This window comes from Aquarana catesbeiana, linkage group LG02 (genome assembly GCF_042186555.1).
Source record: "Aquarana catesbeiana isolate 2022-GZ linkage group LG02, ASM4218655v1, whole genome shotgun sequence".
NCBI lineage: Eukaryota > Metazoa > Chordata > Amphibia > Anura > Ranidae > Aquarana > Aquarana catesbeiana.
Window position 1 is genome coordinate 694,967,356 of NC_133325.1, and position 23,240 is coordinate 694,990,595.

The 23,240-nt window shown below is 41.9% G+C and overlaps 1 protein-coding gene across 3 annotated transcripts in view; it reads right to left on the reverse strand.

The window, feature by feature from the left end:
* The window catches only part of NSRP1 (nuclear speckle splicing regulatory protein 1), a 141,898-nt gene that overhangs the window by 2,360 nt on the left and 116,298 nt on the right, over positions 1-23,240 (reverse strand). For all 3 annotated transcript variants that reach the window (XM_073616848.1, XM_073616847.1, XM_073616849.1), the window contains 2 exons: positions 5,304-5,511; positions 1,604-1,712 (listed from right to left, as the gene is read on the reverse strand). In XM_073616848.1, the coding sequence (XP_073472949.1) occupies positions 1,604-1,712; positions 5,304-5,511 (317 nt within the window). The remainder of the gene's footprint in view (positions 1-1,603; positions 1,713-5,303; positions 5,512-23,240) is intronic.

A 23,240-nucleotide genomic window follows, 5' to 3' on the forward strand; every position in this document is an offset into this window, starting at 1 on the left:
AATCAAGTGTTTTTGAATGGCATAGGTGGTTTAAGGAGGGGCCGGAAGATGCCCACATTGAAGCAACAAAAAAAGCAAAAGACAGATGCAAACGTGGACAGAGTGCGAGTCCTCGTACTCTCAGATCGATGCAACTGATGGCGGAAGAATTAAAACAAACAGGGGAAACAGTGCGGCACATTCTAATGGAGGAATTGAGAGCGAGAAAGATTTCCGCAAAGATGGTGCCTCAAATCTCGACAGAAGATCAGAAAGACTGTCTTCAAATTTCATCTTTTGAAGAATGCAGGTGTTTTGTTTTTTTTTACAGTCCATTCGAGGAATTAAATTGTCGCATCTCATATAAACAGTATAATTAAAATTCTTTATTCAGAAAAAGCTTCTACAGCTTACCAGAACTGAAGATAATAGAGATTTAAACTACAGTCCAATAAAGACAAGTCTTTGTATTTGCAGCTTTTTAGTAATTCAATTACAGGACACTAAATGTAATTTCCGACAAGCCTTCAAACCTCAAATGGCTTATAGCAAATTAATATATTCTATCTCTATCTTTTATATTATACATTTGTATAAGCTGAATGCCTATACAAATGCTGAATGCCCCTCTACCGTTTGGTCCCAGAGAGGTATAAAAGTCCATGTTTGTTGAGAACTGTATCTCTTCCTGCTGATGTGAATACTGTAATCAACATTCTGACCACAGCTAGCCACTGAGGTGCTTTGTTTCACTTGGAGAACCCAGCAACCCTGGAAGAGGAACTGGTTACTTAGCTTCTTCTCCAAGCATCTGTGAAGACGCTGCCCTGATTTTTTTTTAATATAAACCTATTTATATTTTTATTCCAAATTTAAAGTGATTGTAAACCCTCTTTTTTTTTTTTAAACAAAAAACACGTCATACCTCCACTGTGCAGTTCATTTTGCACAGAGTGGCCCCAATCCACCTGTTCTAAGGTCCCCCAGCGGGGCTATCAGTTCCTCCCCACATCAGTAAACCCCCTAGTAGAAGCGATCTCCCTATGGGTTAGAGTGCGGGCGCACTCCCGAGTCCAGCATTTGCATCCATAGACACAGGATGCCGGACTTGGCCCCGCCCCTGCGTCATTGGATTTAATTGACAGCAGCGGGAGCCGCTGTGCTGCTCTCAATCAAGAGCCGAGACAACAGGAAGAGAGGTAGAGCGCGTCTCCACTGAGGGAAAGAAAGGGCTCAGGTGAGTAAAACGGGGAGGCTGGGGGGCTGGTCAGCGTCAGAATTTTTTTCACCTTAATGCATAGTATACATTAAGGTAAAAAACACGAGGGTTTACAACCCCTTTAAACAATTATTAGATTAGTTTGAATATTCACTTCAATTAATGAAGTAAATAAACCAGATTCTTTTCACGTAAATGGATAACTGTAGAGAAATGTGAAAAGTCTCAATTCCTTTAATAAAATCAGTCTCAATCTCACATCTGTTTACATTGGAACTGATAAGCCCCTGTACCAGAATTAACCTGCAGCTACACAGGTTCCAAAATGGAAAAGAAGCAGCTTTGTGTCTCCAAAACATTTATGGCGGAATTCTTTTAGAAAAAGTAACATACAGCAATTCTTACCCTGTATCTCTCAAGCTGCATTCTGGAGCCTTTTCTTCCCCCACAGTCTGATTTAAAAGATGCCTATAAAATCCACTCAGGTCTTTTTGTTTGGTAACATCAAGAGAAGCTAAAGTGATGACAAATGAGAAGAAACACATTATTAGTTATCACCTACACAAACCATATACGCAAGAACTACCAGCACTCTGCTAGCAAACATTTTAAAAGTTGACTGCACTTGCACCATGGTAAAGTGATCCACAGCAGCCCTTTCAGAAGCAGCCCTTTCAGAACAACAGACTACTGGTGCTGTCACATTAAAAGATTGCCCACTTGACTAAAATGTCTGTAGGTAGAAGGAAAGGTTGTATTGTACTCCTTACAGGCTTGCCAACAGTTTGTGTAAGGGTGCTCTAGTGAACTGGTGGATGGCACCACCATGTAATCATAAGAAAATAAAGATATTTGAAACTATTAGGTTTATAAATGTACTGGTTTAAAAAAATAAAATGCCAAACTCCAAAATTATTGTAGCTTTTTACCTACACTCCAATTCCCAAAAAGTTGAGACGCTGTGTCAAATCTAGATGAAAATAGAATGCAATGATTTGTAAATCTCAAAGCCATATTTTATTCACAACAGAAAATAGAAAACATATCAAATGTTTAAACTGAGAAAATGTACCATTTTAAGAAAAAATAAAAAAAAGGTAATTTTGAAATTGATGAGAGCAATAGGTCTCAAAAAAAGTTGGGACAGGGCAACAAAAAGCTGGCAAAGTAAGTGGTACTAACAAGGAAGATGTCAGTAACATGGCTGGGTATGAAAAGAGCATCTTAGAAAGTCAGTGTCTCAGAAGTAAAGAAGGGAAAAGGTTAACCAATTTGTGAAAAACTGCATCTAAAAATTATCCAACAATTTTAGAATAATGTGCTTTAACATAAAATTGCAAAGATAAGTACAAATCATCAACAGATTCCTAGAATATGGAGAAATCTGTGTGTGCAAGGGACAAAGCTGAAACACAATATTGGATGCCCATGATCTTCTGGCCCTCAGAGGGCACTGCATTAAAACAGGCATGATTCTGTGATGGACATCCCTGCATGGGCTCAGGAATACTTCCAAAAATCACTCTGTGAACACAGTTTGCCGTGCCATCCACAAATGCAAGCTTTATTATGCAAAGAAGCCATATCTGAACATGATCCAGAAATGCCACTGTCTCCTCTGGGCTCAAGCTCGTTTAAAATGATCTGTTGCAAAGTGGAAGACTGTTCTGTGGTAAAATAAATCGAAATTTGACATTCTTTTTTGCAACCATAGGCTCCATTGTCCCCCAGACTAAAGAGGAGAGAGACCTTTCCAGCTCATCAGTTCAAAAGCCTGCATCTCTAATGGTATTGGGTTCAATTCATGGTATGGGGGTGCCTTGATGCATTGGGAATGGGCAGTTTGCACATCTAGAAAGACACCATTTATACTGAAAAATACATCCAGGTATTAGAGCAGCATATGCCCCATCCAGACAACGTCTTTTTCGGTAAAGGCCTTGCAAATTTCTGCAGGACAATGCTAAACTGCATACTGCATCTATGACAACAGCATTTTCAACTTCACAGTAAAAGAGTCCGGGTGCTTAAATGGCCTGCCTGCAGTGCAGACCTTTCACCAATTAAAAAAGATTTGGCACATCTTGAAACAAAAAATACAAAAAAGACTCAAGAGTGTTGAGCAGTTATAATCCTATATCAGGCAAGAATGGAACATTCCTCTCTCAAAACTCCAGATACTGGTCTCCTAAGTTTCCAGACGTTTACAGAGTGTTGTTAAAAAGAAAAGGGGATGCTACACCAACACCATGGTAAACATGGCCCTGTTCCAAAGTTTTTGAGACATATTGCTATAATCTTACCTTATTTTTTTTCTTAAAATTAGCCATTTTCTCAGTTTAAATATTTTATATGTTTTCTATTGTGACTAAAGTATGGGTTTATGACATTTGTAAACCATTTCATTCTGTTTTATGTAGATTTTACACAGAATCCCAACTTGTCTTTTATTCACATAAGGCAACAGGCATTACAGCCCAACATTGCAGGATCTCCCTTTCCCTTTTGATCCTCACTCTGCCTTTAAAAAGGGATCATGCAATGGCCCCGAAATGTCAGCCTGTGATGCCTGTTGCTTTGTGTAAATAAAGAACAAGATTATCATTAAACCAAGGTGTGCTGGTGAAGATCATTATTTTAATGTTGGTAATTGAAAACTACAAAAATTTGGAAATATATTTAAAAAAAAAAAAAAAAATTATATATATTTCAAAACTGATGTTCTATACATGTCTACTGTGTTAAACAGAGTTTGTATGCCTAGTTATGTGAATCTAAGTATTAAAGATGGTACAAATAGTGGAATCACTTAAAAGATTAGTAGCATTTACCTACTTAAAAAGGATACATTCACCAATAAAAGCATTATTCAAAATCTGATCTTCCTCTGAAGCCACTTTATAATCATAACTGGTGTCCATTGATCTCTGTAAACCATAGTTAAAAGAAGTATAGGAATGTAAAAAAACAGTCATAATCACCCAGGTGGATGCAGCATCAATCCGCCTCTAAGACCAAGAACGGAGTGATCAAAGACCACTGATTGCTCAGTTCTTAGTCTTCACTGAGCAGACAGTGGCTGTCCGTGACCAGCTCTCTGCTCTGCCCCTTCAGCGCTCACTGGAGCTCCAGGCTGTGGAGGGAGGCGGGAGCAGCTGGCTCAGGCCCTCAGAAGCGTGCTAAGAGACTGAGCCAGCTGCCAGCCCAGACATCTGGGGTAATCCTGACATTAAATCCGGGATCTCTCCAGAGCCTGGACTGGCTCAGAACGAAGTGCATTTCTGTGATCCAAAAAGGAGCTTTGGGTCTTCAAACACTTCTCTCTTTTTTTTTAATCCAGCGATTGGTGCTCCAACACTCGAGTGGGGATTTCCAACCTGGGGCATAGAGTTTTAAAGCTGCCTGAGTGTCTGGCATGGTTATTATGCATAGCCCACTGCAACAGGGATGGGCCAAAATATGGATAGTGCATGACAAGGTATACTCATCTTTTTTCTTTTGTATTTACTCATAAGAATGAAGAGAGAATGATCATTCTTTGAATATGCTATGTACAAAAGTTCAATGTGTTCTAATGTTTTTTTTTTGTTTTTTTTTAACATATGCCCAACAGAGATTAAAGATGAAAACAGAGGACTAGATTTAAATGTCTTAAGAAGCACCCTCCCCTACCCCACCCTCAATATAAAAAATGATGACATTTGTGGCTATTGGGTTGTAAGGGAGAATACCAACCTTACAACTCAGTTAAGAACTGTGTGGTCTTGTCCTTTCCCAGCCTTTTAAGGACTCTCTTTTTCAGAAAAAACAATAGATACTGCTAATCCTACACTGTACGTGATGATGTTGGCAAGGGGGCAGCCACACAACTGGAGGAGGAGTGGCTTCAGGGGACTAATCGTTTAATAATGAACTAAGTGAAGCACTCTGCTGGAGCTCAAGACATGTAAGGAACTTGTAGCTAAGTAGGCATATCATGCTGACGACATTTTTTCCATACACAACTTGATAAGGAATTAAGAGCTTTACCTTTTTTTTTTTTTTTTACATTTTTTGTACTAAATCAGAAAAACATATCACAGAAAAGGGAATGACAAGTTGTTACTTTCTAATTCAGCTTCCTTTCTCTCCCGTTCTTCTTCTTCAGACTTCTCTTGCAACTTTTTCTTGTAGGCAGTCGTCACAAAAGCCTCCTTATCCTTAAATTCGTCTCCTTCCATCTCACGTTCTTTCTGAATCTTTTTCTCCATCCGCTTTTCCTGTTCCTTCTTCCTCACTTCAACAGCTTTTAAGATATTCTGGATATACTTTGGCTAAGAGGAAAGAAAATATAAAAGTAAACTTAAAATAAATACTTAAAAGTTAGTCACTGGCTCAGCTTTAACTACTTCAGCTCTCACACCTGTACACCCTCTATGAACCAGAGCAATTTTTAGGTTTCTGGGCCGGTTTATTCTGCAAATTTAATTTTTAATGCAATCCACATATAAAAATATAGCAAAACATAAAAAAAAAAAAAAAAAAAAAAAGTGAACTATTCCACTATTTTTCATTTAAAAAAAAAAAAAAAAAATGAATGAATTTTTTTACATGCTGTTACTAGTGCAGTACAGCATAATATTATGACTGGTGTGGCGGTTATCAGGGATACTAACTGGTGACAGTATGTTATATGAAAAAAAAAATTTCATTTAATTTTTTTTTAACTTTCCATATTTTATTTTCTCTCAACTTTTTTTTACTGTCATGAATGTGTTGCCTTTATAACAGCTGTAATTACTAGTGATCTGTGATTGGCTACAGCTAATCGCATAGTACAGGGTGCTATGACTGGCCCAAGTGCCATGCGATATACAGTGCCTTGAAAGAGCATTCATACCCCTTGACATTTTCCACATTTTGTCATATTACAACCAAAAACATAAATTTATTTTATTGGAATTTTATGTGATAGACCAACACAAAGTGGCACATAATTGTGAAGTGGAAGCAAAATGATAATAGGATTTTAAAACAGCTTACCTGTAAAATCCTTTTCTTTGAAGTACATCACGGGACACAAAGCCATAGTAGTTACTATGTGGATTATAGGACACCTTCAGGTGATGGACAGTTACAGAAGCCATTATAAAAATCCTATTTTCTTATCGTACATCACGAGATACAGAGCCATAGCAGTTACTATGTGGGATGTCCCATAGCAATGCCAACTGAAGGGAGGGAGACAAGTAGGGCACCAAGAGACTAGAGGACTCATACTGCAGCCTGCAGTACACTGTGCCCAAAGGTGATATCCTCATGATCTTTTACATCTACTTTACAGAATCTGGTAAATGTATGGACTGAAGACCAAGTTGCGGCCTTGCAGATCTGATCCATGGAGGCTTGGTGATGCACTGCCCAATAAGCACTAACAGCCCTGGAGAAGTGCGCTTTAATATAAACAACTACTTGAATATTTAGAAATAGTAAATGTCGACGCTCCCTGTCCTCTTTTAGGACCATCTGGCAACACAAACAAAACATCTGTTTTATGAATCTGAGCAGACACTTTTAATAGACTGACAGCTCTCACCACATCAAGAGAATGTAGTGATCTTTCTTCCACAGAACGAGTTTCTGGAAAAAAATTAAAGGCAGAACAATATCCTGATTTAAATGAAAAACCGATACTACCTTCGGTAGGAATTCAGGATGAGGCCGCAATACAACCTCATCCTTATGAATAAACAAATATGGCTCTTTACAAGAAAGATCAGCCAACTCCGATACTCTTCCTTCAGAAGATATGGCAACCAAGAAAATTATTTTTCCTCATCAAGAGGACCAAGGGAATATCTCATATTGACTCAAAAGGCTGCTTCTGTAAAGCCGACAGGACTAAATTTAAGTCCCAAGGGTTCAGGGGTGACCTGACGTTACCCCCTGAATAAAGTTATGAACCAGAGAGTGTGAAGTAAGTGGTTGTTAAAAAAACACCAATAAAGCCAACATCTGGCCTTGATATTACTCAAGGCCAGCTTAATTTCTAATCCTATCTGTAGGAATTCAAGGATCCTACCTATGATATATTTCCTGGGATGCCAACCCCTGGATTTCCAAAGGAGACATATGCCTTCCAGACTCTATGGTATAGGACTCTGGAGGCCGGCTTCCTAGCATTAACCAAGTAGAAACTACTGAAGCTAACAGCCCACGATCTTTTAGAATGTGGGGCTCAATAGCAAAACCGCTAAATTTAGTGATTGTAAGGTAGGATGGAATACCGGACCTTGCGAGAGAAGGTCTGGCCATAGCAGTAGAGTCCAAGGGTCTCCTACCACCATTTTTACGATCTCGGCAAACAAGATCTCCTGGGCCATGGCATCTTTTGTGGCCACAAAAATCACCTCCTTCCCTTCTTGCTTGATCCTGCGAGAAGGCGCGGAAGCAGTAGAACAGGAGGGAATGCATAGATCAGTGAAAAGCTGATCCCATGGAAAAAACCAAGGTATCTGTTCCATATGCCATCGGATCCCTTGTCCTCAAGTTGTCGATCTTGTTGAACCTTGACGCAAACAGATCCACGTCCGGAACTCCCCATTTTTGGCATATTGACAGAAAGATGTCGAGGTGAAGGGACCATTCTCCCGGGAACAATTGTTGGCGACTCAATTAGTCCGCCTGCCAATTCTCTCTTTCTGGAACGAAAATTGCTGATAGGCAAGGAATGTTGTTTTCCCAAGATAGAATATTATTCACCTCTCTCTGGGCTGCAGATTTCTCGTGCCCCCCTTGGTGATTGATATGGGCCACAGCTGTGGCATTGTTGGATTGGATCCTGACAGGACAATTCCGTAGTCTGAGCATCCAGGCCTCCAGGGCCAAGCGTACTGCCCAAATCTCTGGAATATGGATGGGCAAGACCATCTCTGATTTGAACCATTTCCCTTGGACAGACGATTCTTCCAGGACTGCTCCCCAGCCCAGAAGGCTGGCAGCTGTTACCACCTTCCAGGTAACTGGTAGAAAGGATTTTCCTTTTGGAAGATACTTGGATATTAACCAATTGAGGCTCTGATGCACCTTGGGGGATAAACACATTGGGAATTCCAGAGCTTGGACTTTCTTGTTCTAAGTTGACAGGATACTGTTTTGCAGCAGTCTTGAATTAAACTGTGCATAAGGAATGGCTTTGAAAGTCGTCACCATCCTTCCCAACAATTTCATGCAAAGTCGAATGGAAGGATTCTTCTTTGTTTTGATCAACTGAATCAGTTCCCTTATGGAACTGATCTTTTCCTGGGGCAAAAACACCCTCTTCTGAGCTGTATCTATGATCAGCCCCAAGTACTGCAATCTCCTTGATGGTTTTAAGGAGGATTTTTCTAGGTTGAGAATCCAACCTAGGTATTCCAGGTAGCTGACTGTGGTGACCAAACTTTGGTTTTAAGCGGGCTACCGATTTATCTATCAAGAGTAGATCGTCTAAGTAGGCTAGTATTGTTATATCTTGACCCCTAACCTGGCTAAAGGAGGAGCCAGGACCTTTGTAAACACTCGAGGTGCAGTAGCTAGAACGAAGGCAGAGCTACAAACTGGAATGAAGATTTTCTACCTCGAAGCGTAGAAATTTCTGGTGAGTGGGGAAAATCGGCACATGGAGAAAAGCATCCTTGATGTCGATTGATGCCAGAAGTTCTCCCCCTTGTAGGATGGAGACTACTGATCGGATTGACTCCATGCGAAAATAAGGGATATTCAAAGACCGGTTTAGATCTCTGAGATCTAAAATGGGTCTGACATCCCTGTGAAAAGGTTTGAATAAAAACCCTAATCCTTGCTCTTCCAAGGGGACCACCAATATCACTTTTTGAGACAAGAGATGATCCAAAGCTAGAAAGAGAGACTTCTTTTTTCACTGGATCTCTGGGAACGTTTGATCTGAGAAAACGAGGAGACGGGAACCCTCGGCATTCTAGTTTCTAACCTAGAGAAATTGAGGAAGCCACCCATCTGTCTTGACATTGTTCCTGCCAGACCCTTGAAAACTGTAGAAGCCTTCCCCCCATTCGAGCGAGCGGAGGTGCCCCTTCATAAAGAAGCTTTAGTATTTTGTTTTGTGGGTTTCCTCCCCCAGGTCCTCTTTTGGCCCTGGGACTGACCCGGAGGTTTACCTCATGGACCTGACAGTGGAGGCCGTCATGACTGCCTGGAGGCTAATGCCCCTGGCACCGGAGAAGAGAAATGTTTTAAAAGAAAAAATGCTTAAAACTTATTTTTAACTGGTAAAAGGGAACTTTTCCCATTAGAAATTCTTTGGATATACTTATCCAGATCGCCTCCAAATAACCGTTCACCATGAAATGGGAAACTGGCCAAGAGCTTTTGCATGGCGCTTTGGCTGACCAATTTTTCAACCACAGGATTCTATGCACATGCACCAGCCCTAGCATGAGCCATGAGGCCTGGAGAATAGAATATTTCATAGCGTCTACTGTAAAACGCAACGCTTCGAATATCCCGGCCAAATCTTGGGCCTGCTGATCAGGAATAATCTTGAGTACCTCCATCTGAGATACTCTAATCGCTGCCAGTGCAGGCTGAACCTGGGAGTGAAATATAGCGGAATTCCAACTTCTTAACTGTTGGATCCTTTAGCATATGAGCACTGTCTACTGGACAAGTCAGGTACAGAGGATATAGCAGCATCAACTGCTGGAAATCCCCATTTCTTATAGAACTCTTCCTCCATAGCAGTGGTTCTCAACTCCAGTCCTCAGGACCCACCAACAGGCCAGGTTTGCAAGATAGCTGAAATACATCACAAGGTGATATCACTTGCTGCTCAGTGATTGCAGTATTCTAGTCTGCAACTCCCCAAGGTAATACTTAAAATCTGACCTGTTGGTGGGTCCCAAGGACTGGAGTTGAGAACCACTGCTCCATAGGATAAAGTATTGAAAACTTTTTTGAAGAAAAAAAACTTTATCTGGGAGCTCCCAATCAGAATACATAAGCTTTCTTAGCCATGAATGAATAGGAAAAACATGAACAGATTGAGGAGGCTTTAGTGAACCCAAACTAGAGGTGGGCTCATCGATTGACTGCACTTATTGGCAGTAAAAATGTGGAGCAGACCAATTCAGTGAGAGATTGCAGCAACAACCTTTCCTGCGAACCTGATCCTTTCGTATCAGGCCCTTCAGACATCAGCCTCTTCCTGGTCCCTTGAGAAAAATTCGTCATCTCTCGCCCCTTGTTCCTCAGCATGAGGGTCCTGATCAATGGCCAGGGACCTGTTATGCTTAGTCCCACTCTGGGATGCGATTAAAGCATCAATTTTTTGCTCCAAACTTAGAATGGTTGGAGAAAAAACCCCCTTAGTCATATGTACAGGGGCTGCAAATGCTAAAAGCAGCTGTAACACTTAACCCTCCTGATGGCTCATATTACTCTCAGGGGAGGATGCCATCTTTTCTGAGATGGGTCTAGGCTCCCTAGTGACTATAGTCTTTCTAGAGCCTTTTTTGAGGTGATTTTAACCTCCCTTCCGACCATAGCCTGATACACAAAGCAGAGGTATTACCAGAAGGAATGCATGCATTGCTTGAGCAATAGTCCAGTTCTGCTGCTGCTTTTTTTAATGCTCAGCCTGATGCAGTAGTAAATGTGTCAAAAGGAAGGTCTGTGTCACCAAACCTCATAAATACCTTTGCTCTGGTGTCCCTCTGCAGCTTGCCAGCAACAATGGTGCCTTTAAAACACACATTCCCCGCGCTGGGCGTAGGAAGATGCCAACGCTGCGCTAAGCCCTGCCCCGCGCGAGCTCCGATCCTATGGGATCAGAGAGAAATGGCGGAGGGGGGCCTGGAAGCTGCCGAGCGGCGTGCCGTTCGCGCTCCTTTTTTTTTTTGAAGCGCTCCTTCCCTGAAGTAAAAAACAGCACAGGGGGGCGTCTGCTGGGGAGGCAACCCCCCCCAGACTTACCGGAGGTCTGACTTTGGAAAAATTGAGGTGGTTCACGACCATGGACATCTTATCCTTATATACAGTGGGGACGGAATGTATTCAGACCCCCTTAAATTTTTCACTCTGTTATATTGCAGCCATTTGCTAAAATCATTTCAGTTAATTTTTTTTCCCTCATTAGTGTACACACAGCACCCCATATTGACAGAAAAACACAGAATTGTTGACATTTTTGCAGATTTATTAAAAAAGAAAAACTGAAATATCACATGGTCCCAAGTATTCAGACACTTTGCTGTGACACTCATATTTAACTCAGGTGCTGTCCATTTTTTCTGATGATCCTTGAGATGGTTCTACACCTTCATTTGAGTCCAGCTGTGTTTGATTATACTGATTGGACTTGATTAGGAAAGCCACACACCTGTCAATATAAGACCTTACAGCTCACAGTGCATGTCAGAGCAAATGAGAATCGTGAGGTCAAAGGAACTGACTGAAGAGCTCAGAGACAGAATTGTGGCAAGGCACAGATCTGGCCAAGGTTACAAAAAAATTTCTGCTCCACTTAAGGTTCCTGGCCAAACTGAGCTATCGGGGGGAGAAGAGCCTTGGTTAGAGAGGTAAAAAAGAACCCAAAGATCACTGTGGCTGAGCTCCAGTGATGCAGTCGGGAGATGGGAGTAAGTTGTAGAAAGTCAACCATCACTGCAGCCCTCCACCAGTCAGGGCTTTATGGCAGAGTGGCCCAACGGAAGCCTCTCCTCAGTGCAAGACACATGAAATCCCACATGGAGTTCGCTAAAAAACACCTGAAGGACTCCAAGACGGTGAGAAATAAGATTCTTTGGTCTGATGAGACCAAAATAGAACTTTTTTTGGCCTTAATTCTAAGCGGTATGTGTGGAGAAAACCAGGCACTGCACATCACCTGTCCAATACAGTCCCAACAGTGAAGCATGGTGGTGGCAGCATCATGCTGTGGGGGTGTTTTTCAGCTGCAGGGACAGGAAGACTGGTTGCAATCGAGGGAAAGATGAATGCGGCCAAGTACATGGATATCCTGGACGAAAACCTTCTCCAGAGTGCTCAGGACCTCAGACTGGGCCGAAGGTTTACCTTCCAACAAGACAATGACCCTAACCACACAGCTAAAATAACGAAGGAGTGGCTTCACAACAACTCCGTGACTGTTCTTGAATGGCCCAGCCAGAGTCCTGACTTAAACCCAATTGAGCATCTCTGGAGAGACCTAAAAATGGCTGTCCACCAACGTTTACCATCCAACCTGACAGAACTGGAGAGGATCTGCAAGGAGGAATGGTAGAGGATCCCCAAATCCAGGTGTGAAAAACTTGTTGCATTTTTCCCAAAAAGACTCATGGCTGTATTAGATCAAAAGGGTACTTCTACTAAATACTGAGCAAAGGGTCTGAATGCTTAGGACCATGTGATATTTCAGTTTTTCTTTTTTAATAAATCTGCAAAAATGTCAACAATTCTGTGTTTTTCTGTCAATATGGGGTGCTGTGTGTACATTAATGAGGAAAAAAAATGAACCTAAATGATTTTAGCAAATGGCTGCAATATAACAAAGAGTAAAAAATTTAAGGGGGTCTGAATACTTTCTGTCCCCACTGTACGAGTATACCAAACAAAGGCGGTCTGATGGCAGGATGACATTTTTTATCCCAATCACCAACCCAGAATATTCCATGCGCATATTTAACTGAGTGTCTATAATTTGTGTTGGAGAATAACTTTTTTGCATTTGAAGGAATCAAATATGCCCAAATACGGGGCACAGCCATGGGCAGCTCTTCTGGCCCCTCATTTGCCAACCTATTTGTGGAATATATGGAGGACATAATATCTACCCCACAGCTCTCTTTTCTGAACATGTTAGATGCTGGTTAATCTCAGAGTTCAAAAGAGTAATAAGTATTTGTTCAAATCAGAATGATAAGGATCTGCAGCTTAAGGCCATTTATAACAAATTTCTTGAACATGGATATCCCACCACCATACCCGACAGGGCATTAATCAGAGCGATTTCAAACTCTAAAAAAATCTCTAAAACCACAAACAGACCACTGTTTATACACAGTTTCAACAATAAATCGGAGCGTATAAAACATGCAGCCACACATTAACATTCTTAAAGCAGATGGTGCATTGGCATCCGACATTAAGAATCCTCCATTACTGGTTCACACACAGGGTAGATACTTTCGTGATCTACTAGTGCAAGCACACCCCCGACCAAAATACACCAAAACAGCAGTCAAAATCTCACACAGACGTGGCTGCTACAAGTGTCACAATTGTAACATATGCAACTCCTTGATATGTGGGGAATGTTTTTTACACCCCCATAATGGCAAGCGTTACCCTATACATGAGAATGTGAACTGCAATACAGACTGTCTATATCCTGAAATGCCCATGTTTCCTGGTATATGTCGGTAAAACAATAGGTCCCTTTAAGCACAGGTTCCAGAAACAGACTCAACACAAGATCAGCCTTTGCCAAGACCTTAGAAGGTGAACCAGAAGATCAAAATAAACCCGTGGCATCACATTTTTTAGTACAAAAACATAAGATACATGAACTAATGCCCCATACACACGATCAGAAATTCCGCCAGCAAAAGTCGGATGTGCGCTATTGGTCAGAAATTCCGACCGTGTGTATGCTCCATCGGACTTTTGCTGGCAGAATTCCAGCCAGCAAGAGATTGAGAGCAGGTTCCCTATTTTTCGGTCGGAAAAAGTTCCTATCCGAAAATTTATTCATCTGTATGCAATTTGGACGCGCAAAAAAAAAAAAATCACGCATGCTCGGAAACAATTCGACGCATACTTGGAAGCACTGAACTTAATTTTCTCGGCTTGTCGTAGTGTTGTACGTCACCGCGTTCTTGACAGACGAAAGTTCAGAGAACTTTTGTGTGACCGTGTGTATGCAAGGCAAGCTTGAGCAGAATTCCGTCAGAAAAACCATCCAAGTTTTTTCTGACGGAATTTCTGATCGTGTGTATGGGGCATAAGAGGCATGGTTATCAAGCATGTTGCTCGACCAGCGAGAGGGGGAAACCGAGAGAGTATCCTCATCTTTCCTGTGCTTTCTTGATGGACAACTCCGGTTATCCGGATGGCTCATGAGTGAATTTTGTACAGTTACATGCGTTTCTACCTGCACTGTGTTTCTCATCTTTGTTAATGGTTCTTTCTTCATGCGTTGCGGCTGCTCCATTAATCGCTATTCCTATTTTTTTTTAAATCTTTTATTTATTTCAAGAGACATGAAACACGTAACACAACATCCTCAAGTACATGGAAGAGGAACAATAGCATAAATTGAGGCATAGCAACACAGCATAATAGAAATATGGTGTCAAGGTACAATTAGATGTGACGTGGAGAACATTTACCGTATGTAAATTTGACCCTTTACAGGGTCTGTGAAAATATAATTGTAAGCCTCTACCTCTAGACCATGAAATGACTACTTCATCGGATGGTAGCGTGATATAGTGGGTGTCCTCGTGTTCCCCATCCCATACTTTCCAAATATATTAAAGCTGTAGTAAGACATATGTCTGTAGGGGAAATACAAGATGGGTATACAAGGGAAGGGGGAAGGAGGGGAGTAGTAGAGACAGTTGAGGTACCCCCAGAGAAGTGGGGGTACCTTGTGATGAATGTGCATGTCTCAGGTTGCAGTGCCTGCCGTAAGAGTCGGCGGATAGCCGCAGCAAGCGGCTGCGTGGCTATATTAAATGGATTGGTCTGTCGTGACGCTATCAAAGAGGGCATGTCCCTCGTCAGAGAAGGCAAAACAAATTCCACAGAGTCCATATCTTAGTGTATCGTTCACACTGATGGCAGGCTGTGAGGATGAGATCCTCCATTTGTCAATTTCCTCCACTTTTTTAAGCCACAGGCCTATGGATGGAGGTTGTGTGGATTTCCATAAAGGGATGCAGGTCTTGGCTGTGTCGACAAGATGGCGGATTATAGATTTTTTTAAATTTTTGGTTGAGGTGTTGGAGGCATGAAGCAGGAAGAAGATTGCTATTCCTATTATTTTACCTTATGTTCCTGACTCTTCCCTATATTTATATTTAGGGAAAAATTTTACATTTTATTTTAATTTAGATTATTTTCATCAATATTTTTCTTGTTTCTTTTAAATTTATTTTCAGTTTTCATTTTGATTCATTTCTTTTTCTTATCCTTTTGTTCCCCTACTCGCTCTTTCTTCCCCCTTTATTTTCAATCTCATCTAATTTTCCTCTCTTTTGTCATTTATGTTCATTTCTTTTTCCCGCATCTTCGAATGGGTGCATCAGTTTCTCTGCACCCATTTTCTTGCAGTCAGCCGACTTATGTAACACACACACTTTCAAATCTCACCCTTTTTTCTCTGATCAGCCCTCCCCACGCTCCAGCTGGCGCCGGTGTCGGACGTTGATTTGACCCCGGCGACCGCATCAACATTAGGTATAACACTGGCGCTGAGATGCCGCAGCCGAAACTGGCAACATATGTTGTCATAACACCGGCGGCTGACACCCACAAATGCCAGAGCGGAAGTGCACAGCGGGACTGGACATTGGAGGCTAGCGACAAGCCCCCGCTGTTACTTCGCAACCCGGACTCAACATGCCGCAAGCGGCTTACCAAACATCTTATGTTGTTTAGACTTATGTACCCTTTCTGTTTACATGACATATGTTAGTTTTTTTATAAATATGTGACCTCCTAATGTATTTTGATGGTGAGATGTTACATGGATTTCCTGATTGCTTTTTTTATATTCTGTGACAGAGTAAGGTTTATTTTGTCATAAAATTAACTTGGATATCAGGAATGTGAGGTAATGTCTTGTTCACCGATTGGTGGATGGTTCTTTAAATATTGTTGTTTATCACACTTTGTCACATGATGAAGGGGTCCTCTGAGGCTCCAAAACGTTGCTCACTGCTGTAACGATGTGGTCGCTAATGCATCCTATGCATTAAGGTGAAAAAACACCTGGCAGTGACCGGCCCCCAGCACCCCCCCCCTTTTTACTTACCTGAACCCTCAAACTGCCGTCTCTTGGCTAGGGGGGTTCTCGGCTGTTTATTAAATAGATTGATAGCAGCGCAGCCATTGGCTCTTGCTGCTGTCACTCAAATCCAGTGACGCAGCCGCCGGGGGGCGGGGGGGACGAGTCCTGCATTCGGCATCTATGGATGCCGAATACTCGACTCGGGAGCGCGCCCGCAAGGTAACCCTCCCCGGAGAGGGATTCTACCGGGGGTTATTTAATGCGGAGAGGAGCCGAGAGAGCCGCCGAGGGACCCCAGAAGACCAGGGCCATTCTGTGCAAAACAAGCTGCACAGTGGAGGTAAGTATGATATGTTTGTTATTTTTTTTTTTTTTTAAAAAAAGGAACCTTTAGTATCACTTTAAACGGTTCCAGCCGCTGGTCACTACAGCACCCACTCAGTTGCACAGCCATTTTAACAGGAATGTGTGCGTTGGGATCAGTGCGCTTGAAGCCATGGGGGACACAGCAAACATGTGGAAGGTGCTCTGGTCAAAAGGAGACCAAAATTGAACTTTCTGGCCTAAAAGCAAAAACGCTGTGTTCCGGAAGAGTAACACTGCACATCACCCTGAACACGCCATCCCAACCGTGAAACATGGTGGTGGCAGCATCATGTGGGGATGCTTTTCTTCAGCACGGACAGGGAAGCTGGTCAGAGTTGATGGGAATATGGATGGAGCCAAATACAGGGCAATCTTAGAAGAAAACCTTAAAAAGACTTGAGACTGGGGTGGAGGTTCAACTTGCAGCAGGACAATGACCCTAAACATACAGCCAGAGCTACAATGGAATGGTTTAGATCAAGCATATTCACGTATTAGAATGGCCCAGTCAAAGTCCAGACCTAAATCCAATTGAGAATATGTGGCGAGAATTGAAATTTGCTGTTCACAGATGCTCTCCATCCAATCGGACAGAGCTTGAGCTATTTTGCAAAGAAGAATGGGCAAAAATGTCACTCTAGATGTGCAAAGCTGGGAGAGACATCACCAAAAAGACTTGCAGCTGTAATTGCAGCAAAAGGTGGTTCTACAAAGTATTAACTCAGGGGGGCTGAATACAAATGCACGCCACACTTTTCAGATATTTGGAAAAAATTTTGAAAACCATTTATCATTTTCCCTCCACTTCACAAATATGTGCCACTTTGTGTTGTTCTAGCACATAAAATCCCAATAAAATACATTTACGTTTTTGGTTGCAACATGACAAAATGTGGAAAATTTCAAGGGGCATGAATACTTTTTCGAGGCGCTGTACCTGTGGGCCAATCACAGCATCACTCATTTATTCACTCAAATTCATTCATAACAGCTTTGTTGACATTGTTATCATGTGATCGCAAAGTGATAACAAAATCCCCCAGCTGCCTAAACCGTCGTGCCCCCAACCCTGAATAGGCTAAATGATGTACATGATCCAGCCTGCCCATGATACCCGCCCGCTGTAAATGCACTGTGGGCAGGCAGCAAGCGTTTATGACATCTGAACAGTGTTTATAAACAATATGTCTGGAGGCTTATTAATCTCCGAGCTGTCATTTTGACAGCCAGGAGTTATCAGCCAAAGCAGTAGTGAAAGCGACATCAGGGGAAAAAGGACTGGACATGCTACTCATGCCCTTTGTACTTAAATTACATATTTTTGGGTGTGTGTAGCAAGATCAATGTCCAAACTAGAGAAGTAGAAAGAGGGGTAGAGGGGAGAGCACTAGGGAGGCTAGTCCTGAGCTGGTACACCCCAACAAATATGCTAAGTTGCATGAAGCTGGGGATATAAGCTTAGGGGTGGCAGTGCTGGAGCAGGCGCTCTCCCCGGGGGAGTGATGGCTCCGGTAAGGAGGGGGTCAGAATTGCAGGAAAGGTTAGACAGGTACAAGTAGTAGGGGACTCTATTAGGACAGAGAGGGCAATCTGTAATAAAGACTGTGGTCGCCGAACAGTATGTTGAGTACCCGGTGCTCGGGTTTGGCACATCGTGGATCGCATGGACAGACTATTGGGTGGGGCTGGGGAGGAACCAGCTGTCATGGTACAAAGTGAGAGGAAGGTGGAGAATCCTAAAAAAAGGATTTCATTGACTTAGGGAATAGATTAAGGACCTCCAAGGTGGTTTCCTCTGAAATACTACCTGTGCCTCGAGCCACACCAGGGAGGCAGCAGGAGATTAGGGAACTGAACATGTGGCTGAGGAACTGGTGTAGGAAAGAGGGGCTCGGGTTCCTGGAGAATTGGGCTGACTTCTTAGTTGGTTACCAGCTCTTTAGTAAGGACGGGCTGCACCTTAATTGGGATAGTACAGCTCTATTGGGAAGAAAGATGGTTACAAAGTTGGATGGGCTTTTAAACTATGTGTGGGGGGGGGGGGTTTTAGAGGTAGCGATAACCAGCAGTGAGCATAGAACAGAGGGGGATAGCGGAGACACTAATGATATTATACCCATAACATCTAATCCCGGGGTTAATGAGTTATCAAATCAAAAACGAAGCCTGAGAAATCATATGGGAAAAAAAAGCCTAGTAAATTAAATGGAGGAACTGGAGCTGCTATTACACGAGGAGAATGTGAACTTCATGGGAACAGAAGAAACTTGGTTTGACCGCTTACATGACTGGCTGGCAAACATCCAGGGGTTTTCCTTGGATCGAAGGGACAGGGAGGGTAGGAGGGGGAGGGGTGTGTCTATATAGCAGGAATGATTTACGGTAGAAGAGCAGAATGACATCAGTGATGGGACAAGGAGAGAGGTGGAGTCCATATGGGTGGAACTCCAAAGGGTGGAAGTAAGCGGGAAATTATTAGTGGAGGTATGTTACAGGCCCTCGAACCTGAGGGAAGAGGTGGAGTTGGATCTCCTTTCACAGTTAGAAATGGCAGCAAGACAGGGAAAGGTCATCATAATGGGGGACTTCAACTATCCCGACATTGACTTGCCGCCATTTCTTAAAATGTTCTACAGGACAATGTCATGTCCCAATTGGTGGATTCCCCGACTAGGAGTAACGCATTGCTAGCTCTTTTAATTACAAATGATACAGATTGCAGTTGTGGAAATATGGGACAACTTGGGAACTAGTGACCACAGAATTATTACATTCTACATAAATCATAGGAAAGGGAGGCACGAGGGGAGTACAGGAGCAATAAATTTCAAAAGCGCCAACTTTTCTAAACTTAGCTCAATACTGCAGGACATTAAGTGGGACCAAATCTTTGAATTACTGAACACTGAGGAAAAATGGCAATGCTTTAGGAATATATTAAATAAATGCATCACCAAGTGCATTCCAAGGGTTAATAAATATAGAACAAAAGGTTAAACCTAGGTGGCTGAACCAAAACGTAAAAGGTCATATGAAGGACAAAAAAAAGGCCTTTAATAAGTACAAAGCGGAGGGGTCAGTGTCAGTATTCCAACAAAACAAGGAATGCAATGTGAGGGGCAGCTAAAAAAAGACAGACACAAAGGAGAGTAAAAATAATCCCAAGATGATTTTTAAATATACCAACAGTAAAAAGGCGAGGACGGAACACATAGGTCCCATAAAGGACGGGGAAGGGAAGGTGGTTATTGATGACAAGGAGAAGGCAGCTTTGCTAAATGCTTTCTTCTCCTCAGTCTTCACACAGTAAAGGTAAGTAAAGGATGTGTATACCGACCACAACAGTATTGTACACGCCACAGGACCTACCCTTATGGCTAACAAAGGCCAGAGTCCGGAAAGAATTAGAGAAGCTTAATACGCAACTCCACTTTTTTGGAGAAAAAACATTCCCCCCCCGGGTGATCTATGTACATTGCAAGGATTATAACAACCTTTGTTGCAGATTCCTACCTTTTGTTATTCTGAAGAAATCCATGTGTGTTTGTCTGTGCCTCTGGGCTAAGTGGGTCTAATGGGAGTGGTTTCATAACTATCAGTCAGCTGTGGCAGCTGCAGGGCAATAGTAAGGAAAGCTGCTGTCCTGTATCCCTTTAGACGTGTTCCTATTGGAAATATCTTACCAAAAATTACATTTTTTTTGCAGGGGATGCCTGAAATCTGACTCACATCTTAGGCAGACTTCTGGGAAAATAGGTGAGCCAATCACACAAGCAGGAAATTATGTTTCTGGGGACTGGTCAGTACACATTGTGTACAGAACTCCATGTAGCCATATTGCATTCATAGAAATTTACAGCGGCTGCAGATTGAAAAGGAATGGTAATCTTTATCATTCAATTACAATATGACTTGTATCGCATTGTACACGCTTTATTATTTTTTTATTTGATTTTTTTTTCCCCCACGAAAGTGGAGTTACACTTTAACATAAATAAATCACCAGAACCAGATGGCTTACACCTGAGAGTCCTTAAAGAACTCAGTTCTTTAAGTTATAGCCAGACCGCTATTCTTCATCTTCATGGACAGCATACTGACAGGATTGGTACCAGCTGATTGAAAAAAAAAAGCCCACGTGGTACCAATATTCAAAAAAGGGCAGAGATCTATTCCTGGAAACTATAGGTCTGTCAGTCTAACGTTGGTAGTTTATAAACTATTTGAGGGGATAAGGGACCATATTCAAGAATTTGCTGATGAAAACAGTATCATTAGCAGTAATCAGCACAGGTTTACAAAAGTTTGCTCTTGCCAAACCAACCTATTAATATTCTACGAGGAAGCGAGTTGCCATCTGGACAAAAGGTAGGCTGTTGGATGTGGTGTATCTGGATTTTGCAAAAGAATTTGACACAGTCCCCCACAAACGCTTAATCTACAAGCGGAGGTCTGTAGACATGGACCATAGGGTATGTATGGATAAAAAACTGGCTACTGGGGCCTGTCCAAAGGGTTGTGATAAATATTGTATACTCAGAATGGTCTAGAGACGGTTAGTGGGGTACCCCAAGGCTCTATCCTGGGACCAATTCTGTTTTTTTTTTTGTTTTTTTTTATTTTTATTGTGCACATAAGGAATAATCATACAGTACATTAGATAGGGGTTACATCAATACTTACATCTCCAGAACCACAGCATTAGTATTGCAAATATCTCTGTAGCCTAAGTGTGCCATTCAGGTCACCAAGCCTACATCTGGGTATATATGTGCTTTTTTTTTTTTTCACAAAAAAATTGTGCTTTTTTAAAAAATTACAAAAAACGAATAGAACCCCCCCTCCCACCTGGGATGTCAATATTCAGTGTTACATTTATTAAAATAAGAAGGCCTAGTCTGTCAGACCCAACTACTCTCCCCTTGCCATAAATTGGGTAGTAGCAATAGGTCTTACCTATCTAATGATCTAGGATGTAAATATAAGGTAACACACTTGGGGGGTAAAAATATAAACACAAATTACTCTTTAGGGGGAGAACCCATAGGGGCGTCCAGAATGGAGAAGGATCTAGGGGTCCTAGTAGAAGACAGACTGAGCAATAACATGCAGTGTCAAGCTGTGGCTACTAAAGCCAGCAGAATATTAGGATGCAATAAAAAGGGAATTTACTCCAGAGATAAAAGGATCATTCTGCCACTTTATAAAACTCTGGTTCGGCCGCATTTGGAGTATTCCCGGCCAGTTCTGGTCATCAATCCTCAGAAAGGATGTGCTGGAGCTGGAGAGTGTCCAGAGAAGGGCAACTAAATTTATATGGGGACTGGAGGACCTAAATTATGAGAAACGACAAGTGCTAAATTTATTCTCCCTGGAGAAGAGATGCCTGAGAGGAGATATGATAGCAATATACAAATATCTCAATGGGAATGCCAGCGTAAGTATGAAACTTTTCAGTCCCAGGGAGTGTAAGAGGACACAGGGCCACACGATTAGCCTGGGAGAGAAGCAGTTTAACCTTAAGCTGCGAAGGGGTTTTTTTACTGGCAGGGCAGTAAGGATGTGGAACTCTCTTCCACAATCGGTGTTGTCGGCAGGAAGTATGCATAGTTTTAAAAAAGACTCTTGGACGTGCATCTTAGCGAAAACAATATAAGGGGATATGGGAAATTGTTTTTCTAAACACACACACCTACACAGGTTGAACTGGATGGACTGTTGTCTTTATTCAACCTTACCAACTATGAAACTATGCAAGTACAATGAATCCATTTATTTGGCAAAAAGAGACACTAATATATGTTGAACCCAGTGTGCTTATGTGCTCCAACCACTCTAATTTCTGTACATTTAACTGGTAATCAATTCTAAAGCCAACTCTGTGGTAAAAATAGGTCTGATGTATTTAAAAAGACCCCTTCGACAACTTAAAAAAAAATGAAGGTAAAAGCACATAAAAACAAGTATTTTAATGGTTGCTTGTTTCTGCCCAAAATTACTGTTTATTCTCTTGCAAATTTGACCTCTTCAGGAACAGTCTATTCTTTAGTGCAGCCACCTCTCTCCTTGCACATCATAGCCCTCTGCCACTTGTGTGACAGCTCTGAATCTGCTGGGGCTGCTGACATCAGATCAAAGATGGCAGAGCACAGCAACAGTCTCAGAATGTCTACAAATAGGAGGCATTTTCAAGGAAACCACATGCATAAAAGACAATTAATGCACATATAATAATATTTGTTGTTAAAATGAATGGTCTGGTAACAGGGTCTCTTTAAAGTGACACAAATTATGGGGCTGCCATTGCTGACCTCTACTTTGATAATATCTGTTCCCTGGCAATCATGCTGATGATGTTGCTTCAATGGCTTTTCAATGTCTCACCCAGAAGTATAGAAATAAAGAATATGGACACTTGTCTGGCATTTATAGCATGCTAGTTCCAGTTCTATAACTTAACAAGTATTTTAAAAGCCAGGCAACTAGAATTTGCAAAGCAGATGAATGATGGCAGCTCCCATATTTTTTTCACGATGGAGTCACTTTAACTGTGAGAACCCAAATCAAATGGGTTTACCACTTTGACATACTTCACAAGTCACAGGTTTACGAGGACTAAATCAAAGGATTATCTGTTTGCCATTTGCTTTGTTATGATATTGGTTC